Below are 22,224 nucleotides of genomic sequence, written 5' to 3'. Positions count from 1 at the left end.
AGGCCATGCATGTGACACCACTGCTACACGATATATATAGTATATAAAACCACATACAAGAAGTGCGGTTAAAATCCAAGTGTATTGTTTTTTTCTTTTTCCACATACACACAAAGCACTTGGGCCTCGTCATACACTACAAGAGGAACATAAAACTCCATGCACTGACAGAAACACAGTGAGGAAACCTGGCAGATACCTTATTGCTAGTCCATATACAACATGATATCCATTTAAAGTGAGCAGAAGAGGATGGGGAGTCTGAGAGGGCAAAGGGTCAGGTGGCAATGCTAATCAGAGGCTAACAGAGAATATCTCAAACACCAGGAGGATAAAAATCTATCGGAGCCAGAGGAGGAAAATGTCAGGAGTGACAAAATGCCGGAGAAAACAAGGTATAAGTACATATATAGGTGCAGACTTCAGAGGATACAGAGTACAGGGGAGAAGAGGAACGGGAGGCAAAAGGAAAAAGAGGGGGAGGAAGAAAGTAAATGTAGGAGGTTTGAAAAATATGAAAACAAGCCGGCACTGGTTAACCTAGGGGTCAAATGGATATGCTAATCAGATGCTAACCAGGCTAACAGTGCATAATATACATAAAAAGGACAATTAGAGGGCAAACACCACCAGAGTGGATGTCGGAGAAAGAGGAATAAAAGACCAACGATGCAGAAGAAGAGGGGAAAAAAGAAGGAAGCTGTTGAAATGCTGCTCAGATGTTCTCATGAACTCGAGCCAACTCAGGTCATCTTTCAGGGTTAAAGATCCCGCACAGGTCAGAAGGAGTCATGGAGCACCTATCAAAGTATGACAGACAAGCCAAGCAGATATGGAGATGGTCATGGATTGGGGACGATATGAAATCCAATCTAGGGAAGAGAGAGAGGACGGAGAGAAGGAAGAAAAAATTGCACACGGAGCAAAGAAAAATGCAGCAGAAATTAATAGAAATACCATAAAGGTAAATAATAAATGATTTCACGAGATAGTGAAGAGTCTTGGAGACAGAAGAGAGAGAAAGACTCGATAAAAGCAGGGCAGACAAATAGATTCGGACAGTGGGAGGTTAACATATCATAGACCGTTTTCTGAGGTCATCTATATTTCATCGCAAACACACTTTAGCCAGACGTCCGGGTCACAGAGAAAAAGTGTTTTTTAAATCGAAAGTGTTTTACATGCCTCTCAGAGCCCATAAATTATTCTGTGACAAAACTTTGTCAGGAACTATGCACGCACAACTGTCCAATTAATCTTTCAAAGCGCCGCTACACATGTTCCAAATGGACTGTATTTTTCAGGAGAAGGCAAGGAATGTTGCTAATAACGTAATGTAAAAGTGAATAACGCAGGACATGGCTGAGGTCTTAATGGGGATTCGATGTTTCTAAAGCCAGGTGGCCCCGAGGGCTCAAACAACCAGCACCGGAAGATACACTTTTCATAAAAAGGTTGAGAGGAGAATGGATGAATATTTAATGTTTGTGAAGCTCCCTAAACACTGGCAGGTTTTTGTGTGTGTGTGATTCCAGAGCAGCAGACCTCGACTAAGTAACTGAAAAAAAGGTGACATCTCTGGAACTGCAAATTGATGGAAAAATATTTTATTTCAACTTTTTTTTTTTTTTTTTTTTTTACCTCTATTTCCTTTCATCCAAGCTCTTTAAAATTCTAACCCTGCAGACATCTTTTGTGATTTTATTTTATTTGAACCTTTCATACTGCTTTCATGTCCAGGTCAGCTTAAAAAAGAGGCTCAACCTTGATGGGCCCACCTGGCTCCATAGCTTAAATAAAAACAAATGAAATCAACAGCTCAAAGAAAAAGCACAAAAATGAGAATCTGTGGGCAAACAAGCAATTAAAAAACTAAATATATTCTAGATAAGTATATAGATGGCGCTATGAGGGCCAAATCTAATGTAGTGCCTCTGCTGCTGGCCATCTGCCCTTTCACATTAGCTGTTATACTCCATCCTTAAAGATGCATTTGTGCGGAAATGTCTGAATTATTAATTCCAAACTTCACCCAGAGGGCTGCTGTGTATTTTACAGGTCTTGACAAGCAAGGTGGGATCATTCAGGCAGTGTTGAAGCCCTCCCTTTGTTTCAGTGTTTAATTAGAGTATGCATGTGCAAACTGGCTTGAGTTTATAGTGATGTAAAAGTATAGACGCTTTATTAATAGAAGAAAATGCTGATTTCACTTTATAATGCGCTAACACCTGATAACACCTGGCTTTTTAATGTTATGGTAAAGGCTACATTTGGCATTCACGCCCGGGTCAGATGACTCTGCAGTAATCATGGGTATATATATCGGCTCAGGCTCTGATTGGCATTGATAACACAACACCCAGGTGAACACACTAATATTAGCCCCTTAACTGGTGAGATATACCGTCTGTCTCCCCCCAAGAAGCACTCAAACGTCAATACAAATTAGTCTGCACCAAGTAAGAGATAAAACTGCTCTGTACTGTTTACTAATCTGCTTCCTGGCCTGTCCGTTACATCGAACATGACACACCAAAAAAATCCACACAGTCACTGAAAAGGCTATTTGTGTCGGCTTCTTCAACCAGATAGTTTTTTGAATGATGTCGGACCAGGAACTAAGTGCCAGAACTCACCCACAAGAATTCACTTCCTGTCTCACGTTCACACATTTTATCTCACTCTTTTTAGTCAAGTCAGAAATTCTACGAAACTAATTGCCCCACTGGGGACAAATAAAGCAATTGATTGATAAGCGAAGAAGGAGAAGGAGACACTATTTAAAGACAGTTTGTGTTGCAAGAAATTATCCTGCATATTGTACTAGTGACAAATAGTGATTGTCAGAGTACGATTAAATCCTGTATTCAAGAGCAACGTTCGAAGCTGCTAATTCCAGAGTTTGCGGGTAAACGAATAGAGTGCTCCAGGAATGAGTCCTAAAACCCAAAAATGAGTCAGCAATTTTGCTAACAGTTCCCTCATCTTGAAGTTAATGGGTTTTTTGAATGGGGTTTGGTTAGATGTCTGAAACACAAGCTTAAGAGATTATTACGCTTTGTTTTACAACATAAAATACCCCAGTCGTGACTTTTTAAGCTAAATGAAACTACAGAGTGTCATCACACTGAACACGCCTTGTCGTGGTGGTGACGCTGAAGTCATGCAAATGTGTAGTTTGTTGATAGCCTAATGTTAGCTTTTTACTTTTGGCGATTTCATTTACACTTAAAAAAAATCACAAAAGTCGTGTTCATTTGTTCATTTTCTGCAATAATCCAAAACACCACCAAAAAATCTCAACGCTTTTTGTTGAGGGATTCAGGGCGACGCTAACTTCTGGGCTAGCTGACAAAAAAAACTTCATCCCTGCACCTTATAGTATTACTCTCAAACAAGGGACTGTTATTCGACCAAGTACTACTGCCTGGTAACTACATTTAGACTGATCAGAGTATTGAGTTAGAGAAGAGTACAGAGCAGGAACTGAGGATGGAGCTCTTTGTCACTTTAGTTCATGAAGAATCACTCCTCCTGTACCTCAGTTGACTGTTCAGAGGTTCTTAGAAAGAATTAACTGAAGGCTTAGTAACATTGAAATAACTCCATACTTGATTAGCCAGTGATGGATAGAAACACAGCGGATTGATTGGTCAGCTTTGAGGCAATGGCACAGAAACCCTGCCCCGTCTTACATGCAAGGAATCATGACGTCACATAGAGACGGAGGTGTTATCTGAATAGCAACAGGCCTGCTGCAGGCTACTGATGCTGCGAGGCAAAGGATTAGTCCCCAACAAAGCTGGGTCCTGACCACACACACACACACACACACACACACACACACACACACAAGCATACAGCTAACGACGTGCTCACACAAGTACAGCTGCAGCACAAACAGTCAAAGATGTATACACAAAGGCTAATATGTGCTAAGTCACTGTCACAGAGACACATACATACACATGAATCCAATATGTGCAGCCAGCGACACATAAACACACAGAGGCAAATCTGAAGCACAGAATATGTGATGTTGTTGATGTGATTGTAGTTTAGAGGATCAGCTGTGTGTCAGTCTGTGTTGTGTGTGTCTTTCTGAACGCCTTTTTTTTTTTTGCTCGTGTAGTAGATATAAAATGCCATGTGTCAAGTGAGTGCCATATCACCATCTGTATGCGTGTGTGTTTGTGTGTGCTGATGGCCTGATACTCCTCCTTAGGCATTTGAAGCCAATATTGACAGGGGTAGAGCCATGGATTGTTACACACATGGACACACACACAGATTGAGACAGAGGGACAACTCCAGATGGGTCTGTGGAAAAAGATGGTCGCAAACACAGACAAACTGCTCTCGGACGAGCACAGACCAAAATATGTCACTCACATCTCTGACTCCTCTGTGTCCTTGATAGCAACACTTCCTTTGAAGCTACCAACGGTTCAGACTAATTCAACATTCCTCAATTATGTTTTTACGCATACAACTCCATTTTTTCTCAGCATTACATGAGCCGAGACATTTCCGTGCAAAATCTGAGTCCTTGTCTGCTCAAGACGTTTCATCAGCTGGCCCTAAACAGCAAAACTACAGAGGCCTGAGAGGCAAGGTGAATAAAAATAAATAAAAAACTGAAGACAATGTTTATCTGCTACATATGAGATATTATCTCTTAGGTAGGGGAGGATACCGCTGATATAGGAGATAAACTTTTATGCTTGATTAGTCTGTTCTGAGTGTAGAAAAGCCTTGCAGAATGAAGTGCTTAGTGCACAATACAAAGAGTGCTTGAATGGTCTGATAGAAAGTATGTCATTGGTTTCTTTGAACATTTTGTTTTAGTTTAACAAATCTACACACATATACACAGAATCATGCTTTTGTATAAATTGTCGCTGCCAAATCGTACATCCATTGATTTCTGCATTCAGGCTGATTCATTCCAGCTTCCCAATCACTCTCCTCCTCTGCGACATGTAGCTCCTCACATCTTAACAACAGCAACGGTGACAATAACAAGCAAACATCCCATGGTTACATCTGATTATTTTTTCCTTCCCCATAAACATCCTGTCGCTTTTCTTGAATCCAACCTTGATAAATAAGTAAATCAATATTCAATTCCCATTGTTCTGAAAGAAGAATGAAAATCAGTGTTGCAATTATAAGCTTTTGTCTCCAAATGAATTGGCAGGAAAATTAAATGCGTCACTTTGTTAAACAGAAAACAGTTTGAGAATGGAATTAATTGGAGAGCTCCTCACAACTGGAGATACACTCGGCATTCAACTGTTAACTTTGGCAGAACGGATTCACTGGTTCTTTCTCTGAAGTCTGTTCAACTGCCTGCAACATTTGAGACAGTAGAGTCACTGTTTCACCATCATCAGTGATGACAGGATGTCTCCAGATTCAAAGACATACTCTAGGGGTGAAATGGATTTTCCCTCCTCAATATGGCTTCATGTCCACTCCCAGCCTCTCTACACTGCTGTTGACTGATACAACTGAATGTTTCCTGCGTCTCCCGACTCTTGTTTCCTTTGTAAAGTGTTCACACTCATGAAACTCTGGGATTTTTACCTGTTATCGTCTCCATGTTTGAAACTTGTCACCTTGATAAATCCTTCTATCTTGATACATCACTTAACAGCACTCTTGCTGAAAACCTACTGAAGTCCCACACACTGGCACACTGTGGTGATTTATGCTGCAAGAGGGAGTCTGCTTTCCAACCCATATGGGGCAGGTCTGATCTTTTCATGGCTGCCTAAACAGATAAAAATCAAATTAAATCTGTTTTCTCCCTCTTTAGCCCATCACGGCTCATTCGTGTTCACTGTTCTCCAGACACTCACACCAATGTGTGTGTGTACTGTTGTGTGCAACAGAATTCATGTTAAAGGATTAGCAAAGAAACGATTGTAGCAATGCTAAACGTGAAGAATGGGAGTACAAATGTTTCAGCATTCAGTTCATTGTCAGTATCAGACAGCCATGACACTGGATCTGTGCCAGGAAGTAGTCAAAGGGAGGCTTTTTTTTTTTTTTTGTCAGCATGAAGTCAAAAAATATTATTTGAATTTTACCATATCTACAGAAAACAACAAGAGATGCTTGAAAGGAGAGACATTCAGGGTCGGGTGTGCATTTTGCTTCGGTGTGCTCAGTGTCACTCGGAAAATGTCTCAGGTTTCTCATCACAGCCTCTTTGACTCGAGTCTCACGCCCTTTAATGTCTCTCTCTATCTTCCTGTTTCCTGTCTTTGGCTCCACCCCTTCCTGTCCCGTCCTGTACCTGCCTTGCCCTTGCTCCGATAGAGAGATTCACACGTGGAGAACTCTGAGCGTGGGGTATTGTATGTTTACTTCTAGACATCATCCACTCCGTCCCTCACTCTGACTCTCACCTCGCCTTTTCTGGCTGTCAGTAGTTTTTCCAAATGCATCTTATGACTTAGGCTACACCTGGAAAATAGATGTGGTATATCCAAATTCTAGACAAAATGATTCATTAGCTGCAATAAACCTAATTCCTCAGCATTAGAGATGTTGCAATTAAGCCAACATATTCTTAATATCTGTCCATTTTGTTCAAATTTTGCACCACTTTTCACTTTGAGTAAGTGGGTCGAAGTCTTCAAAGAACTTATATCCAAATTCGGAAACTCAATTTCAGCCTGGAACAGCACACAGCCTGCCTTACCTTTTAACACTTACAATGTGCTGACAGAGTGCACATTCACACGGTAATTGCTGTGGTTACAATTTCAAAATTGCTGTAAAGAGCCACAGAATATGCTGTCCTAATGCAGCACACAAAAGATTTTTTTTTTTTTTTTTTGGGGGAGCTACACATCCTTTTTCTTTAAGAGTGTGAAACCTTATATTTTAATCTCTGTGGCACACGTGTAATTTCCTGCTGGCTGGTTTAGCACTGAGATACCACTCGCAGTTTATGCTGCTCTCGCTGCCATTTAACAGCCAGATCTGTGTCACTAAGTGGTTGAAAATTAGGTTTTCCCATTTCCTTTGAGAATCTAATGCAAGCCGTTATAGAAGTCCTCATTCATTCGTGCACCTCTTGCATCTATAGCATCATTAGTGTATATTCTTCCGTGCTTTCCTTGACGGCTGAAAATCCATTTACAGGGAAAAGTGTGGTAATATTTGAACATGTGCAAATGGGACTTTTAAAATGGCTTTGTGTGATGTTCGAGGTTATTATTCGTTAACACTGAGACGAGTTACCTAATATAAGATGCTTTTGGTATAATTTCCCTGGTATATTTGATCATTTATTTCAAGTCATCTGTGCATTTACATCATTATTGCACGCCATCTGTGCTCACTGATTCATTTCTTTGTAAAAAAAAAAAAAAAAAAAAGTGCACGTTTCAAAACAAATACCATTGCATCAGCATTTACCTCCCATTGCCTTTGTATGATAGAGAAGTTTGGATTGTCTGTCTGATACTTTTCCAGTCATTTGCTTTTGATGCATTGTCAGGAATTATATTATTTGCAAAGGTATCAACACCTGCAACCCAATTTCCCAGTGAAAGCAGAAAGTCTGTTGGAGAGACGGAGAGATAAAAGCAAATTCTGATGCTTTCCATAGCAGGCGCAGGTTGGCATAATTGATTACATCTCACCTCAAAGCAGGCGATCATGCTGGAATTTTCAGAAGCGAGGATCAAGCCAGCAGCCGCCCCCAGTATTAGAAAAAGGTTTAATAATTAGTGTGACTCTGTAGGTCAGAAATTATGTGTTTGGCTTCAACAAATATAACAGAGGTGGGAGATTAAGAGGGAGATATGTGGTAATATCTCGCAGAATGAAATGTGACGCTTCACAAATATCTCCACCCACACTGTTCTGGGCTCAAAGACAATCCACTCCGTGCCCGTCACGGTATCTATCGCTTTGGAGTCATTTATTTCTAATAAAACCCCAACCATGCATCTAAAGCTGCATACATCTCTCTGCTTTAACAATTAGTTCAGTGAGTTCATTTGGTTTGCAAAGTTGCAGGAAAATCAAGTAGCACTCGAATGTTAATGAAGATTGGATTATTGTGTATTTACCGGAGGGGAATAGGCACATGGTGGTTGTGCGGCCTTGCAGGAGGATGGGGAAGCGGTTTGATGTGAATTTTAGATGAGAATTTGAAAGTGATATTGATACTGATGGCAGTTGGGCAGTCTGGTCACATAAAATGTCCTGAAAGCCACACTGTCTAAAAAAGTCCAATAGAAAGGAATATATTAGCCCAACTCAGAATTTATTCAAGATGAAAAAAAGATAGAAATGTCAGGCAGTTGTTTGACATTGAACTCGCACTGTGTGTTTAAGGGTGTGAAGGTCATTGTGAATGGGTTTATATTAACTGGAGTTCAGTTCCCAATTTCCCCAAAGTCTTTTTATTGAGAAAAAAATTAATGTCAATGATCTAAAAACTCACCTTAACAAACTATGGTTTGAGTTCTGAAGATGCTTTAACATCAAAGGAACACTTTGACCGCAAAATGATCATTTGTGTATCAATTACTCGTGTGTTACTTTGAATTCAGGACAAAATTTTTTTTCTCGCATGCCTCCGAGGTGAACAGAGAATCCAAAAAAGGCAAACGTTCTTTGTGAATTGAAGTAAATGGGGACCACGTTTAATAACAGCAAAAGTATATCAATACATCCGTTTATAAACTCTCACAAAACTCATGCAGTTCAATTTAGGTGTCATTTATCCAATCATACGCTCATTACTTCCCAAACATGCATTTTCTGCTAAAACATTACAATATAAAACACGTCAGTACAATCAGCCTGGGCAAATGCACATAGCTGAACTTTGCTCAAGCAGCCAGGTCTCACTCCAAAGTCATCGAAATGCGGCACTTAGGCAGTGACTTATAGCATCAGACGCTGACGAAAACATCCGTCCTTTAACATTGGCATGATACTCTGCTGGTTGCTGTTGTAGTTTAACAGGGCTTGGGGGTGCTTTGGGGCATCAGGAGGAAACACAGCGGAACAAGAACAAAAGTTAAGGTGGCGAAAGTCCAAGTAGAGCGAGTGGTTTTAGTGGTGGATGGGTCCAACAAACACTGACTTTCACCCAGTGTTCGCGTCCTGTAAGATCATAAAGCCAAACCCTGTTCTTTTTTCCTAAACCCAACCATGTGCGTTAGTTGTTGAAGGAAAAAAACATCAGCATGCGTTGTTGTACTGATGTAGTGCATTTATTTTGAAAGAGACTGTATGTTAACTGTAAATTTCCTGTGAAAATGGAAGTATATTTTGAAAGAAGACGATGCATGTAACAGGCAGAACTTGACAGAACGTCAACAACCAACACACCCAGGGTACCTTGCACTTCGTATCTGGAAGTGGAAAGTCCATGACCAAACATCGATAGGTGACGAGGTCGGAGTGAGAATGTGTTGGCTCAAGCGGAGCTCATATGCCCGCACTTAGACGTACGTTCTCAAGGTGCGCTACTCATAATAAGAAGTGTTATATTTTAACATCCAATAAGAATTGGATTTTACTGGACAAGTTGCACGAGAGTTTGTAAATGGATTTTGTGATACAGTTTTGCTGTTGTTAAATGCAGCCCTAGTTTATATAAATTCCTGAAGAGTGTTTGCCTTTTTTGGATTCTCCATTCACCGTGGAGACATACAAGAAAATTCAAAGGTTTCTTTACAAATTCAAGACGTTACGGTAATAAACATGACAGGTAATAAAAATGCAAATGGTCATTTTGCAGGTGAAGTTGTCTGTGATATTTGATATTTATTCTACACATGTAAAAAAACAAAACAAAAACAAAGACATGAACATACAATCAAGCAGACAGATGGAAAGAAAGTTTTTACAAATAATGAAATAATAAAAAGCGATTTTCAGTGTATCGTTACTTTGATTAACACGCTTGAAAAGGAGTGGGAGGTAGTATAAACTTATTAACTCCCACTCCTCCATCAGTCATTGAAATGAAACAGCCTCCTTATATAGATGAACTTATACCTTATACTTTTCTAAATATACAATCCCAAACTTCTCCAGAGTACTTCTACCTCATTAAACTAGTTACCTTTTCATGTGACAGGCAGTACAGTTTTTGACATCTCTATTTTATGATCAATCCAGCTGCAAAACTAACACTAAAAGCTTAAAAAACGAGATGGAGAGCAAGGTTATTGTACACAAAAAAAAAAAAGAGAGGCACCATAATTAGATTTTTTGTGTGTGATTTGGTGACCACCGTTTGTCCTTGAGGACATGACAGATGTCTGAAAATGCACCGCTGTGACAGTGGATTCATTTGGAAATTATGGGAATGCCTTGACCCAAAGTTTTTATAAAATCTCAAATGACCCCCCAGTCCACTCGACCCAGTCTGAAAAATCAAGAAATAAATGATGAACCTCTGCACCAAGACAGCGAAAGGACACATCCTCTTTCCAGACAATATACTGCACCCTCAGGGGCTTAGTCTATGACAAGAGAATTGAGGCGATTAGTAACTGATGTCAGCCCAGGGAATGGACTCGGGCTAGATCCACTGCACATGGCAGGCTCTTACAAGGCCAAGTGGTCTGAAGTGTGTGTGTGTGTGTGTGTGTGTGTGTGTGTGTGTGTGCGCGCGCGCGCTTGCAGTGAAGCGAGACTTTCAGTCCCCAAATTGAGGGTATACTGTACATAGACACACACACACATTAGACAGTCCTGAGTGCTTCCATGCTGACAGATGCTAAACTTCTACTTATTCCCAGATAATTTGGCAGTGTTGTGTGTCACAGACACACACACACTCTCACTCTCACGCACATATTGAGACACACAGAGCTGGATTTGACCCCCATCCTGCAGATGTGACACGTGGTTGAATAATGGACTCTGCTCCTTGCTGAGATAAATGCTTGATGGTCCACTTACCGCACCGTTAAAATGGATGATGGTCAGCCATTTACACACACACACGCACACACACACACACACACACACATAGATGAACAAACTCTTACGTAATGTATTTAAACTGGTACATGGACCAAGAACACTTCAGAAAACAATCTGCTGTTAACAACCTGAGCCTTATTTTCGTGGTTCTGCCTCGTTCCTGTTGGTTATGATAACATTTTACTCTCCAATTTAATTGCTGAGAAGCCGGGATGCTCTGCTAGACACAGCTGTACAATGCAGACTATTAGAGCAGGCAACGCAAGCTGTCAGACTGTCAGACAGGTTGTAAACAAATCCACAGTTCAGCTACAGCCAAATTATTTGGAGGTAAAAATGAAGAAGCAAACATTTTACTGCTTTGTAAAGCTGCTTGTGTTTCACAGTGGAGGAGCAGCTCTTGGAAATCTTTGGTAATAACTTTAACATTCTCCTGTCAAAATAAAGGGTCGAGATACTATAAACTATAGAGTGGTGGAGTTTTTTACAGGTAGTCTGAGCAGTCTGGGCAGTGATGTTGTTTGTCCCAGATGACTCAGTATCTAACAAAAATGGAAGGAGCGTCCCCGGCTCTTTCTGACTGTCAGTCTGTCTGTATGTCCTCTGATTTTCTTGACATCTGATCGACTTCACACTTGGTGGGTGTATTGCTGAGGACCCAAGGAAGTGCAGTGTCAAAGGAGAGCACTTGAGATCTATATTTACAAGTAGTGCGTTACCACCGCCAGAAGTACACACTGTGTAGTGTATTGGAAGGGACCTGTATTAACTGTTATGTTGCGTTCACACCAGGCGCGAAGAAAACAATACATGTGAGTGAATTACATGTAAAGACATGATTAGATGCGAATGCCCATTGGGCAGCACGATGGGCTCACTGCAAATGATGTAAAATATGCAAATCAAGCGGCACGAATTAAGCAAATAGCCTGATTTTGCCTCATAGGCTTATTCACGAGAGTTGAAAATCCTGAATTGAAGTGACCAATTTGCGCCGCGATAGCCAATCAGCATTGACGTATGATGCCGAGGAGGTACTGGTGGAAGTTCAGTCATTGATTCACTGATTTCACGCACGTATAATGGAAGTTATTTACGCATATGAAGCGAGTTAACACAAAATATTCTAGTGTTTAAACTCGCTCAAGTAACACGATGTGAAACTTCCTGTGAGTGTCTGTGAGTGTAGCAACTCCTACCTGCCTGTAAAACAGCAATCAAACCATAAACCTTTTTAAGTCCAGATCTGAGTGGAATACTATGATCAGCTGTGAAGTCCGGCGGCTGGTGGCGTTCTGCGGCTAGCAAAACATCCTGCTGCAGACTATTTACTGGAGTTCACCAGCCTGTTGCTTAAGCGGCTTTCAATGTCTGATAGTTCACCACTAACATTTTCGTCTCATCTCGTCTCATCAATGAAAATGAAACACAGATCTGGTCATAGTTTATATTATCAAGATCAATTTTTATCATTAATGGACAAAAAGGTTGATTACAAAATCATTTTGTCATAGTTTTTGTCAACAAAATGAACACTGATTATGCACAGGGCATTTAACAGCGGACTGCCTCAGTAACTAACCTAACATGGAGCATATGATGGACTTCATCTCTCCCTCACTGCAGGATACTGTCCCATCGCTGGACTTACTTGTGTTCGGCGTGTTGTGTTGAGTGTGTTGTCACTGTCATGACACGCTCACTTTATACCAATCAAATTCCTCCCGACGTTATTCCTGCCTGCTCGTCCTGTTTGACTCAGCTAAATGTCATGATACTAAAGCTGGATACTATCAAAATGCCATTTCTTCTGACTTTAAAGTTTTCACCTACAGAGTTACTAACCTGAGTTTTAATGATATTTAAATAGATAAGAAATCTTCCCGCTACAGACAAATTTGTTTTGACATTTATGTCTAAAGTGATAATTGTTTTCATGTGTGGCCACATGCACGTAGCGTGAAGACATCCATATTGTCACAGAACGCTAATTAACTTGATTATTAATAGAGAAGAAAACATGTGACCCTTATTTTTCTTCCATTTAAACACTTATCTATCAGCCAACTCCAGTTTTACTATTACACAGTTCCACAAGAACACTGACCGCCATAAATATACTGCCATCCATTGAGCACCTGGGTGTGCCACGCTGAAGAGTACATACAAAATATTTGCAGATAGAGGAGGCTGGTTTCCCCTCATTTTGCCGTCCTGCCACCCCTCAGCTAGCTGATCTTCAGTGTGTGTGTGTTAACATACACACATTTGTATTCCACCCATCATGTCTATTGAATTGGCTGTGATGAAGTGCTAATAAGGCGCATGCAGATGCAACATGTGTCAGTAAATGGCCTTATGTTCATGTTAGTGTACTTATGTGACTGTATACATATGGCAGCCTGCGGGTGTATGTCAGTGTGTCGATGACAGATTGTCAGCCTGCGTGCATGTGTGTGTGAGAGAGGAAGTGTGTTTTCATGCAGCAGGTGAGGTATTTTTCATCTAACGCAGCCTGTAGAGAAAAGGAAAGGCATTCCTTCATGGCACTCTATTCATATATATGTCTGATAAACTATAGCCATCATATTATTGGTGAAATATGTGACAGGGTGTTGGCTAATACAACCAGCACAGACCCATGATAAGTTACACATCACATCCGCGTTGAAATGTTTGTTGTGTGTGTATGTGTGTGTATGTGTGTGTGTGTGTGTGTAGTATTTTTTCAGCTGATAGTATTTTTATTAGCCGGTGATAAACTGTAGCCGTCATATCAGTGTGAAAATGGCGGTGTGTGTTTGCAGCAGAAACCATTCATACAAAGCCAAGATAAGCCCCGGCCATCATATCAGAGTACAAGAGTGTGTGTGTGTAAGCAGGTGTGTGTTTATGTGAAGTCGACACTATCCATACAGAGACAGAAAAACACTGCAGTCGTCATATAAATATGGTGGTTAGCATCATTTGTGTTTTATCTTTCTGAACCTGTTCACATAAACCCATGACAAACCTTGTACAAGAATGTATACTGGTTGCTATGATGACGTGATGTTGATATTCATGATATTCCCAACTTGGCCACTGGTGCACACAGAGCTAATTATCCAAATGCACTTTACTTTCTGAATGGATCAAATGCTGACAGTGAAACAAGTCGTTTTAGGGGAGGTTGTGACGGCAAAAAAATTTATCAACTGGTTTAGAGAACCCTGTGATAGTCCAGCAACCTGTCTTAAGGTGTACCCCGCCTCTCACCCAACGTCAGCACAGATAGGTCCCTGCAACCCCAAACAGGATAAGCTGTTACGGAAAATGAATGAATGATTTAGAGACGTCTCTTTTACAGTTTAAAGGCCGTTGCACACCAAGTCTGTATTTTTCTGTCCAAAATGTTTGCACATTTATTATAAATATGACATCACGTTTGCACACTGAATCCAAAACAAAATTTTCGGAACAGGTTGTGTTTTTTCTCGTCTGTCCAAAGCCTTAGAGAGCTGTTTGACAAAGAAGCAGTGACGAAAATGTTGCGTAACCTGGACACATACATCAGCAACAAGAAATAGGAACAGGTTGCTCAGTATCACTTCATAAATCAGATGTCACTTCATCAGGTCAGGTAGTAATATTCAGGAGAGTGATGACGAGGAGGAGGACGATGGTCCGCACACAGGCAGAGTGAGTGACAGTGTGGAGACAGAGAGGGAGGACAGCTCAGCTCCTTCAGCTGCTCTGCCAAATGCGAGGCAAGGAGTGAGAGTGGCGACAGTCAGGGAGGTAACTCCAGCGGAGTGATGCAAGGGAGCAAATGTGTCTCCAAGTGTTTCCATTGTGTCTTGTATTGTGAATTTTTGCAATGAATAGAACAACAAAATGACTCAGCGTGCAAAGTTTCTCTGCGTAACAATTGGAAAACTCATTTGAAAAATATGGACTTGGTGTGCAAAGGCTTTAAGTCTACAAGATTGAGTCTTTTTGGGCTCCATGGCATCACATGACCAACCTGGAAGTTGTAATTCCACAGTTCTGCCACTAGGTCAAATTGGCGTCAAAGCCCACCCCTGCTCCTGTTGTTGTAAAAACACAAAGCTCCAAATTACATTTATTTAAAATGAACAGATTTGATTTTTGATTGGTTACCGTGCCACAGTTTTCCTACTTTTCCAGGTCTCAGTTCAAGTTTTTGAACTTTACCTTCTGCCTGGCTCTCTTGTGCTCTTGATAATGGAGTCACCACTTCTCATGTAAAACAAATGGAAGCCACTAACTCTGCGCTGCTTGATGCTGTTTGTGTTTCCACCCTGAGGGATCAATGTTAAGTTTAGACCAATTGGGTGTCAGTTAGACAATATGATGCCGTTAAACAACCAGAAAGACATGTGGAGTCGTGTTGAGTGTATTGTTTGGATTTTTTAGCTACTGTACACTCAAGCGCAGCGTTAGGTCCACACTGAAAATGAAGCAGTTCAAATGGCCTTTTCAAGGAGCTTTTAAGATGACTGAAGGGTTTTTAGTGCACGTATGCATGTGATGTTTTACAAAACACTGTAACAGTCAGTATCTTAGTGCAGAAGATTTCCAGGCTCTACCTGCTACATGAAAAACTAAGGAGCAAATTTTTGCTAAAAATTTCTAGACTTCTGCATCAGCACCAACTGTCATAGGTACTGCAGATGGGCAGGTGGTCAAGGTTTTTTAAAACCCAACCCAACCAGACCCGTTATAACAGCCAACCTGCCCTGCCTGACCCGTAAACATGTGCATTAAAGGGATAGTGCACCCAAAAGTGAAAATTCAGCCATTATCTACTCACCCATATGCCGATGGAGGCCCTGGTGAAGTTTAAGAGTGCTCACATCCCTTGCGGAGATCGGCAGGGGGAGCGGCTAGCACACCTAATGGCATACGGCGCCCCAGACTAACATCCAAGAACACAAAATTGAATCCACAAAGTATCTCCATACTGCTCATCTGTAGTGATCCAAGTGTGCTGCAGCCCCGACATAAAATCAATCAATGACCCGATACTGAACTGTAAACCCAGAAACAGGACCTCAAAGTTTCTGCTTATGAGCTTCTTCTTGTGTGTCATTTCCAGTAATTATCACAATATAAAATGTGTGTTTTCTCTTTTCAAAAGTATAAACCATGAAAAAATGGTGAACATTCACCCATCTTTTACATAGCTGCATCTTAAGCCCAGTTCAGACCAATAATATGGAATGAAACAAAACCATTTTAGAACGTTGCAGAGAAAAGTTACAGGGGCCAGTCTGAGCTTGATTCAAAACGGCTGATGGTGTCACCTGCAACTCACCTGTTTCAACAGCCAATCAGCTTGTAGTGAAGTCTGCTGTCATAGAGGGCGGGTTCGCTTTCTGCAGCAGGTGCTCTTCCTCACCCAAGCCCTCTTTTTTTGTCAGACAGTGGGTGGTAATTAATATTATTGTGGCGTATTTATTATGAATACAGTCCATTTGATGCTTGTTTATTTTCTGGGTTTTTTCACCGTTTCATCACTACTACAGATGCAGCTGTAGCCAGTAGCTCACTATCACTATCCTCATTCATATATTAAGAAGCTACAAATTATATTCAGCCGCAAAATGAACCTGAAAAGCTGCAAGTTAGAACCGAAGTACAGAGAGTTGTTGCATAGAGATGATACACTGTCTCCTGTAATTGTGTCGGTGTGAACCGGCAGGTTTTTAGAACGTTGCAGAACACATTGCACATTGCAGGTAGTTGCCTGGTTCAACAACACATTCTCACTCCGACCTCGTCACATATTGACGTTTAGTCATGGACTTTCCAGGTCCAGATACAATGTGAAAGGTACTCTGAGTGCGTTTGTTGTTAATCTGGGACGCCGTGTCAAGTTTTCCCTGTTACATGCATTGTCTTCTTTCACAATACACTTCCGTTTTCACAGGAAATTTACCATTTATATACAGTCTCTTTCAAAATAAAAGCACTGCTTTCATTCATGTCCCACCATGTTTCCTCCTGACGCCTGAGCACCATTAAACTCTAACGGCACCCAGCCGTGTATCATGCCGATGTTTAAGGATGGCTTTTTTGTCGGTTTCTGACGCCACAAGTTATTGTAGCGCAGGATTTCTACGACTTCGGAGTGAGACCAGGTTGGGTTCAGCACATCTTGTCGCGAATCTAGAGCCACGCTTGCTTGCTGTTAGGACATGGTGTTAGGCCTATATATTTGGTGAAGAAAATGATTTCACCAGACATCGTGACCAGAGAGATTTAAATATGTCAGACTTCAGATTTTCCTGGTCAAAAGCTGAATAACAAAAACACTGAGCACAGCAGGGCTGATGCTGCTTGTTGTGTGAAACAGACAGAGTGACGTGAGGAGAAGGTGGATGGTGGGTTATTGCACCATCTCTCTGTAAGATATAATAACTGACTCCGAACAGAACACTGCTTTGCACTTTATGACCTGCCTGACCAAACCCGCAATATTTTCTAACAAGCTTACCCAAACCGCCCGAGCCCTCAGCCCGTGGCTCGACCCGCACATCACTAATAGGTCCAGTACAGCAGAGGGGTTCACTGTTGGTTAGGCCGCCAGTTCGTTGGGATCAGTTTCTGATTAAAAAGCCACTTTTTTGTGTCTCAGTCTTCAGACTTTACTCCAAGTGCTCCTAAATGGAAAGTGCACAGACACTGAGTCACTGCCCCTCTTCATCCACTAGACTCTAATTTCTGTTTGTCAGCTTCCTGTAACTGATCCCAGCCCATTTTCTGATTTGTATCGCCATGTTGTGCTGTTTCAGAGCTGCTGCACTATAAAACACATTCCTTATAACAGTCCTGAAGAGATCCACAGCCCTCACTGACCAACAATCAATCCGTGAATCATAATTGTCCCCAAAATGTCCACAGACACATAAACACATAAACATCAAATCACATAAGTACAAACACATTATCATCATTATCGTGTGATGAATACATCACCGCTCACTCACACATACCTTCTTCTCGCTATCTCTTCTCTCACACAGACACTCACACACACTCACACAGCGCTGTGCACAACCTGGTGGAGTGTTTTTTCAATGCCATATTAATATTTATGACCAGTTTTAACGGCTGTGGCTTTTACAGCCGGGCTCTCAGCGCTCTGCACTTTATTAATATCATAAGGACAATGTCAGCAGAGCCCTTAAAGAGGGTTATGGGTATGACGGAGAATGTGTGTGTGTGTGTGTGTGTGTTAGTGTGTTAGTGTGCACATATATGTGTGTGTGTGTGTGTGTGTGTGTGTGTGTGTGTGTGCATAGGTAGGTCTTTTAAAAAAGCTTGGTGTGAACGGTGTGTGTGTGTGTGTGCACAGGTGTGTTAAGTAGTGTGTAGTGTGGAGACGTGTGTATGTATAAAGGCTATTGAAATAAAAGAGCAGCGTGTGTGTGAGCAGAATACGCTTGTGTCAGCTGTCTCTCTCCTTCTCTCAATTTTAAATTCTCTGATAGATAGATAGATAGATAGATAGATAGATAGATAGATAGATGCAGTCTGTAGAAGTGTGTGTGTGAGGTCTGCTCTTCTATAAATAGGAACAGAAATATTGATCCTTCTCAGGCCTGCTTGACTTTCCCCTCGTATTGAAACTCAGTCTGGTGCAGTGTGTGTGTGTGTGTGTGTTGTGTGTGTGTTGTCGTGTGCCTTAGATACTATGAGATCCCAATCTCTCACCAGACGAAGGGTGCATGCCAGGGGGAAAAGTTGCCAACAAGCCATTACAGAGCTGCCGCAGGGAGTCCAGTGTCACAGCCAGACACACACACACACACACACACACACACACATGGATGAATGAGATATTGGTCAAGTTGAATGCAGGGGTATAGATCTGTGGCTGAGCTATCAAGTAAAGGGCAGAAGGGAAGGACAAAAGATTTTTTTGGTGTAAACACTTGAGCGAAACTTTCTTGGCTTAGTTTGGTTGTGTTTTATTTTCTTATTTTGATTTATCTTCTCTTTAATTTCATTATTTTTTTCTACTTTGCAGTTTGTGTAATTCCAGAGAACAATTTAAGAAATACATTCTACACTATACTACTACTACTACTGATAATAATAACTACAATAATATTATTTTTGTGCTGCTTTTTGTGTGAATTAGCCCTGTAAACCAAATCCAGGGTAAAACTATCTTTATGAAACAACACACTCTCTTCATCTAAAGAATCATGACTGCTTCCATTTGTTCCTCTAACAAACTTCTGTCTTCTATCTTTTGCTCTTCTCTGTCATTTCTCATCTCATATCTGTCCACTGACCAGTCTGTTGGTGATGGAGGCTTCAGATGTGCACTCTTTTGTTTTGGTATTTTTATTCATTTTTGCTTTATTTTTCCCCCACAGACTTAAAAATATATTAATTATTAAACTCAAACACTCATATAAAAAGTTTAGTTTGAGGTGATGAGAACATAGACAGTGAAATATCCATGTATTCCCAGTAGCCCAGTGGTTCCGGTGCTCCATGCTATCACATTATCGTACACTGTGTTGAGTAACAGCTGAAGGCAGTAACATTTAATATTTGTATATTTTTATATTTATTATTTATTTAAATGATGTAGTTTAGTGCTGAAGACACAAAGTGTTGTACACTATAAAATCTGATGAAGTGATTTTACTTAAAAATATCTTGGAAACTGGTTACTTTGAAAAAGCTAAGTAGACAGACTATTAGTCTTATGATGTGTTTTCTTTATCAGAAAATTTTACCTTTGCCATATTTTTGTAAAATCAACTTGTCAGATTTTACAGTGTTGATGGACATACTTTTGTGTACCATGGTGCAGGGGTGGACGATATATCGAATAAACTCAAAGTATTGCAGCTCGTTCCATGTGGGATATATAGAATTAGTGTATCCTGAACATTGAGTATAAATTGCCACGTAGTTCTAGTTTTTCTTTAAAGCCACTCACTTCAGCGTTCCGGTTCTCTCTCTCTCTCCAGTGGCTCAAAATGTCACACTATGTCACACACACTCCTCCACCCATCTGATCCACTTTGTCCTGAGCAGTAATGTGTGAGCAGGCGCAGCGTGTGTCTTATCCGCGGGGCTCCTGACCACTACTATTCAGTCCCAGTTTGCAACCATGGAGCACCTCTTCGACTACCAACTATTATTAATGAATAAATTGGAAAGCTGTTAGTTTGTTTCCAGCACACAGTGAATAAATCCTATGTTTAATGTCACTGTGGTAACAGTTTAACAATAGTGTAAGCAGATAGAGCAAGTGTATTTTGTATCTGCGGGGCTCCAGACCGCGACTATTTAGTCACATTTTGTGACCATGGAGCACCTCTGCGACCAGCAAATACTATTAATATATGAACTGGTGAACTGTTCGTTTGTTTCCAGCTTATAGTGAGTAAATATTTATGCTGAAAGGTGCTGCAGTAACGCATAACTTCCTGCTAACTGCTGACATCAAACTGTTGACTGGAAGCTTCAAGTTCACAGAAACAACACTTTTGGCCCGAGATGACTCAGGTGCATCAATTTAAAAGCACCAGTGGTTCTGCTGGGATTTATGTAGTTATAACAACATTTATTCATTCATATTATAACAGCATTTTATTTAACTTTATTATAACAGTACTTTCTTAAACTTTATCATGGCACTAGCTACTTTATTTAACTTTATCTTAACTGTAGTTCATTTAATATTTTTGCATTTGAGTAGTCTACAGTAGTTAAGAGTAGATTTCAAAATAGCCTAAAAATACTGCAATATTATTTGTAAGCCATATCGCCCAGCCCTGCTATGGTCATAAATAAATATATATCTCTTTTGAACTGCAATAGATTACTTTCCACCACCTCAAACTCAAAATGGTTTGTGATGGCAAACTGGATTAATACTTCTTTTTTTTTTACCTGACTTTTCATTTTTGCTAATTTTGAAGTTTGCAGATTTTCAGTGTATGTTTAAAACCACTGATACTGTTTTAGTGCCGTCATGTTATTGCCCTCATTTGAATAATACAAATCATACTATTAACTGCTGTTACTCAGTATAGTGTTTGATAAAGCATTAGCTTGGAGCATAAGAGTGAATGATGGATGCTTATGATGTCTATCTTTTCATCAAAGTTAACGAACAGGCCAATCTCCAGTGGAAAAAAGTGCAATTTTTTGGGTGACTGAAACGATCATTTCACAAGCCATAGAGCACCTTATTACCTCTAATTTATTTGATTGACTGCTGACCATGTCACAGCTGATTTACAGAGGAGGATTTCAGCCAAGTCTTGCCTGTAAAATCTTCTCTAGATGGTGTGATGAGCCTCCAAACGGATTCTTCTTGGAACAATAGTAGACTAAAATAGACAAACATATTGACCTGACTGGCAGCATAGAAAATCTCAGCGCATGGCCACACAACGAGATAGACACGCTGTCAAACTGTCAGACTGACAGGCAACCACTCAGCGTCTGTAAAAGCTTTATGAGACAAATCCAGAGGGACAAAGTTGATAGACAGCAGAATATTTCACAGGTTTTCTTATGAGGACACATAAACAGACAAATAGACACAGATGCACAGGTTGAGCAGGTGGATCAGAAGAGCAACTAAAACACATGAAGATAAAACATGTAGCCTGTTAGTTTAAAATGTTTACGAGTCAGAGACAGTTTTTCATTCAAACCATGAACTAATCCAATGTGTTTGTCCTTCTTCTGGGTTTTGCTCTGTTGTCATCATCGGCCTCACCTCACCATGCTTCAGAAGACATGCTTATTCCTACTCTTATTACCTGTAAGTAGAGATTTCACATCAGGAATAACTCCTTTTCTCAACCCATTATTTGTTCCGTATGACAAGCTTCTGATTTCTGTTAACATTTTTTCTTGTTTTCCTGCATCCTGTTTGACTTGTGTCATATTTAATCCCATAATGAATTTGAGGACATACACCATTGCCTCTCCAAAATATTCAAAACCCTAAAGACGCTGACAACATGCTGACAGAAAAACTTCCTCTGGCCATAATAGAATTCACATTTCACCTGTTTGTTTACGTTGCCAGCCAACTAGATATTTGCAGTGCATGATAAAAGGTCTGCAGGACTACCTGCCAAAGACAAACTTTGACTTGATGCCTGGTAGACAAACTCAGCAGCCTGCAGGCACAATAAGCCATTTGGCAGGTGGCAATAAATAATAATTCTGAGAGAATATAAATTCATTTCAGTGGTA

The 22,224-nt window shown here is 40.6% G+C and overlaps 1 protein-coding gene across 12 annotated transcripts in view; it reads left to right on the top strand.

Moving 5' to 3' along the window:
• The window catches only part of ptprt (protein tyrosine phosphatase receptor type T), a 527,216-nt gene that overhangs the window by 354,652 nt on the left and 150,340 nt on the right, over window positions 1-22,224 (top strand). For 4 of the 12 annotated variants that reach the window (XM_078171434.1, XM_078171419.1, XM_078171452.1 and 1 more), the window contains one exon: window positions 6,328-6,360. The exons of 4 other annotated variants lie outside the window; for them this stretch is intronic. In XM_078171434.1, the coding sequence (XP_078027560.1) occupies window positions 6,328-6,360 (33 nt within the window). Of the gene's footprint in view, window positions 1-6,327; window positions 6,361-21,754; window positions 21,785-22,224 lie in introns of all 12 variants that reach the window. 4 more of the 12 variants (XM_078171456.1, XM_078171422.1, XM_078171459.1 and 1 more) reach the window with 2 other exon arrangements.

Source organism: Epinephelus lanceolatus, chromosome 1 (assembly GCF_041903045.1).
Source record: "Epinephelus lanceolatus isolate andai-2023 chromosome 1, ASM4190304v1, whole genome shotgun sequence".
Classification (NCBI taxonomy): domain Eukaryota; kingdom Metazoa; phylum Chordata; class Actinopteri; order Perciformes; family Serranidae; genus Epinephelus; species Epinephelus lanceolatus.
The sequence above is the reverse complement of the archived record's forward strand: the minus strand, read 5'-3'. Positions and strand labels throughout refer to the sequence as shown.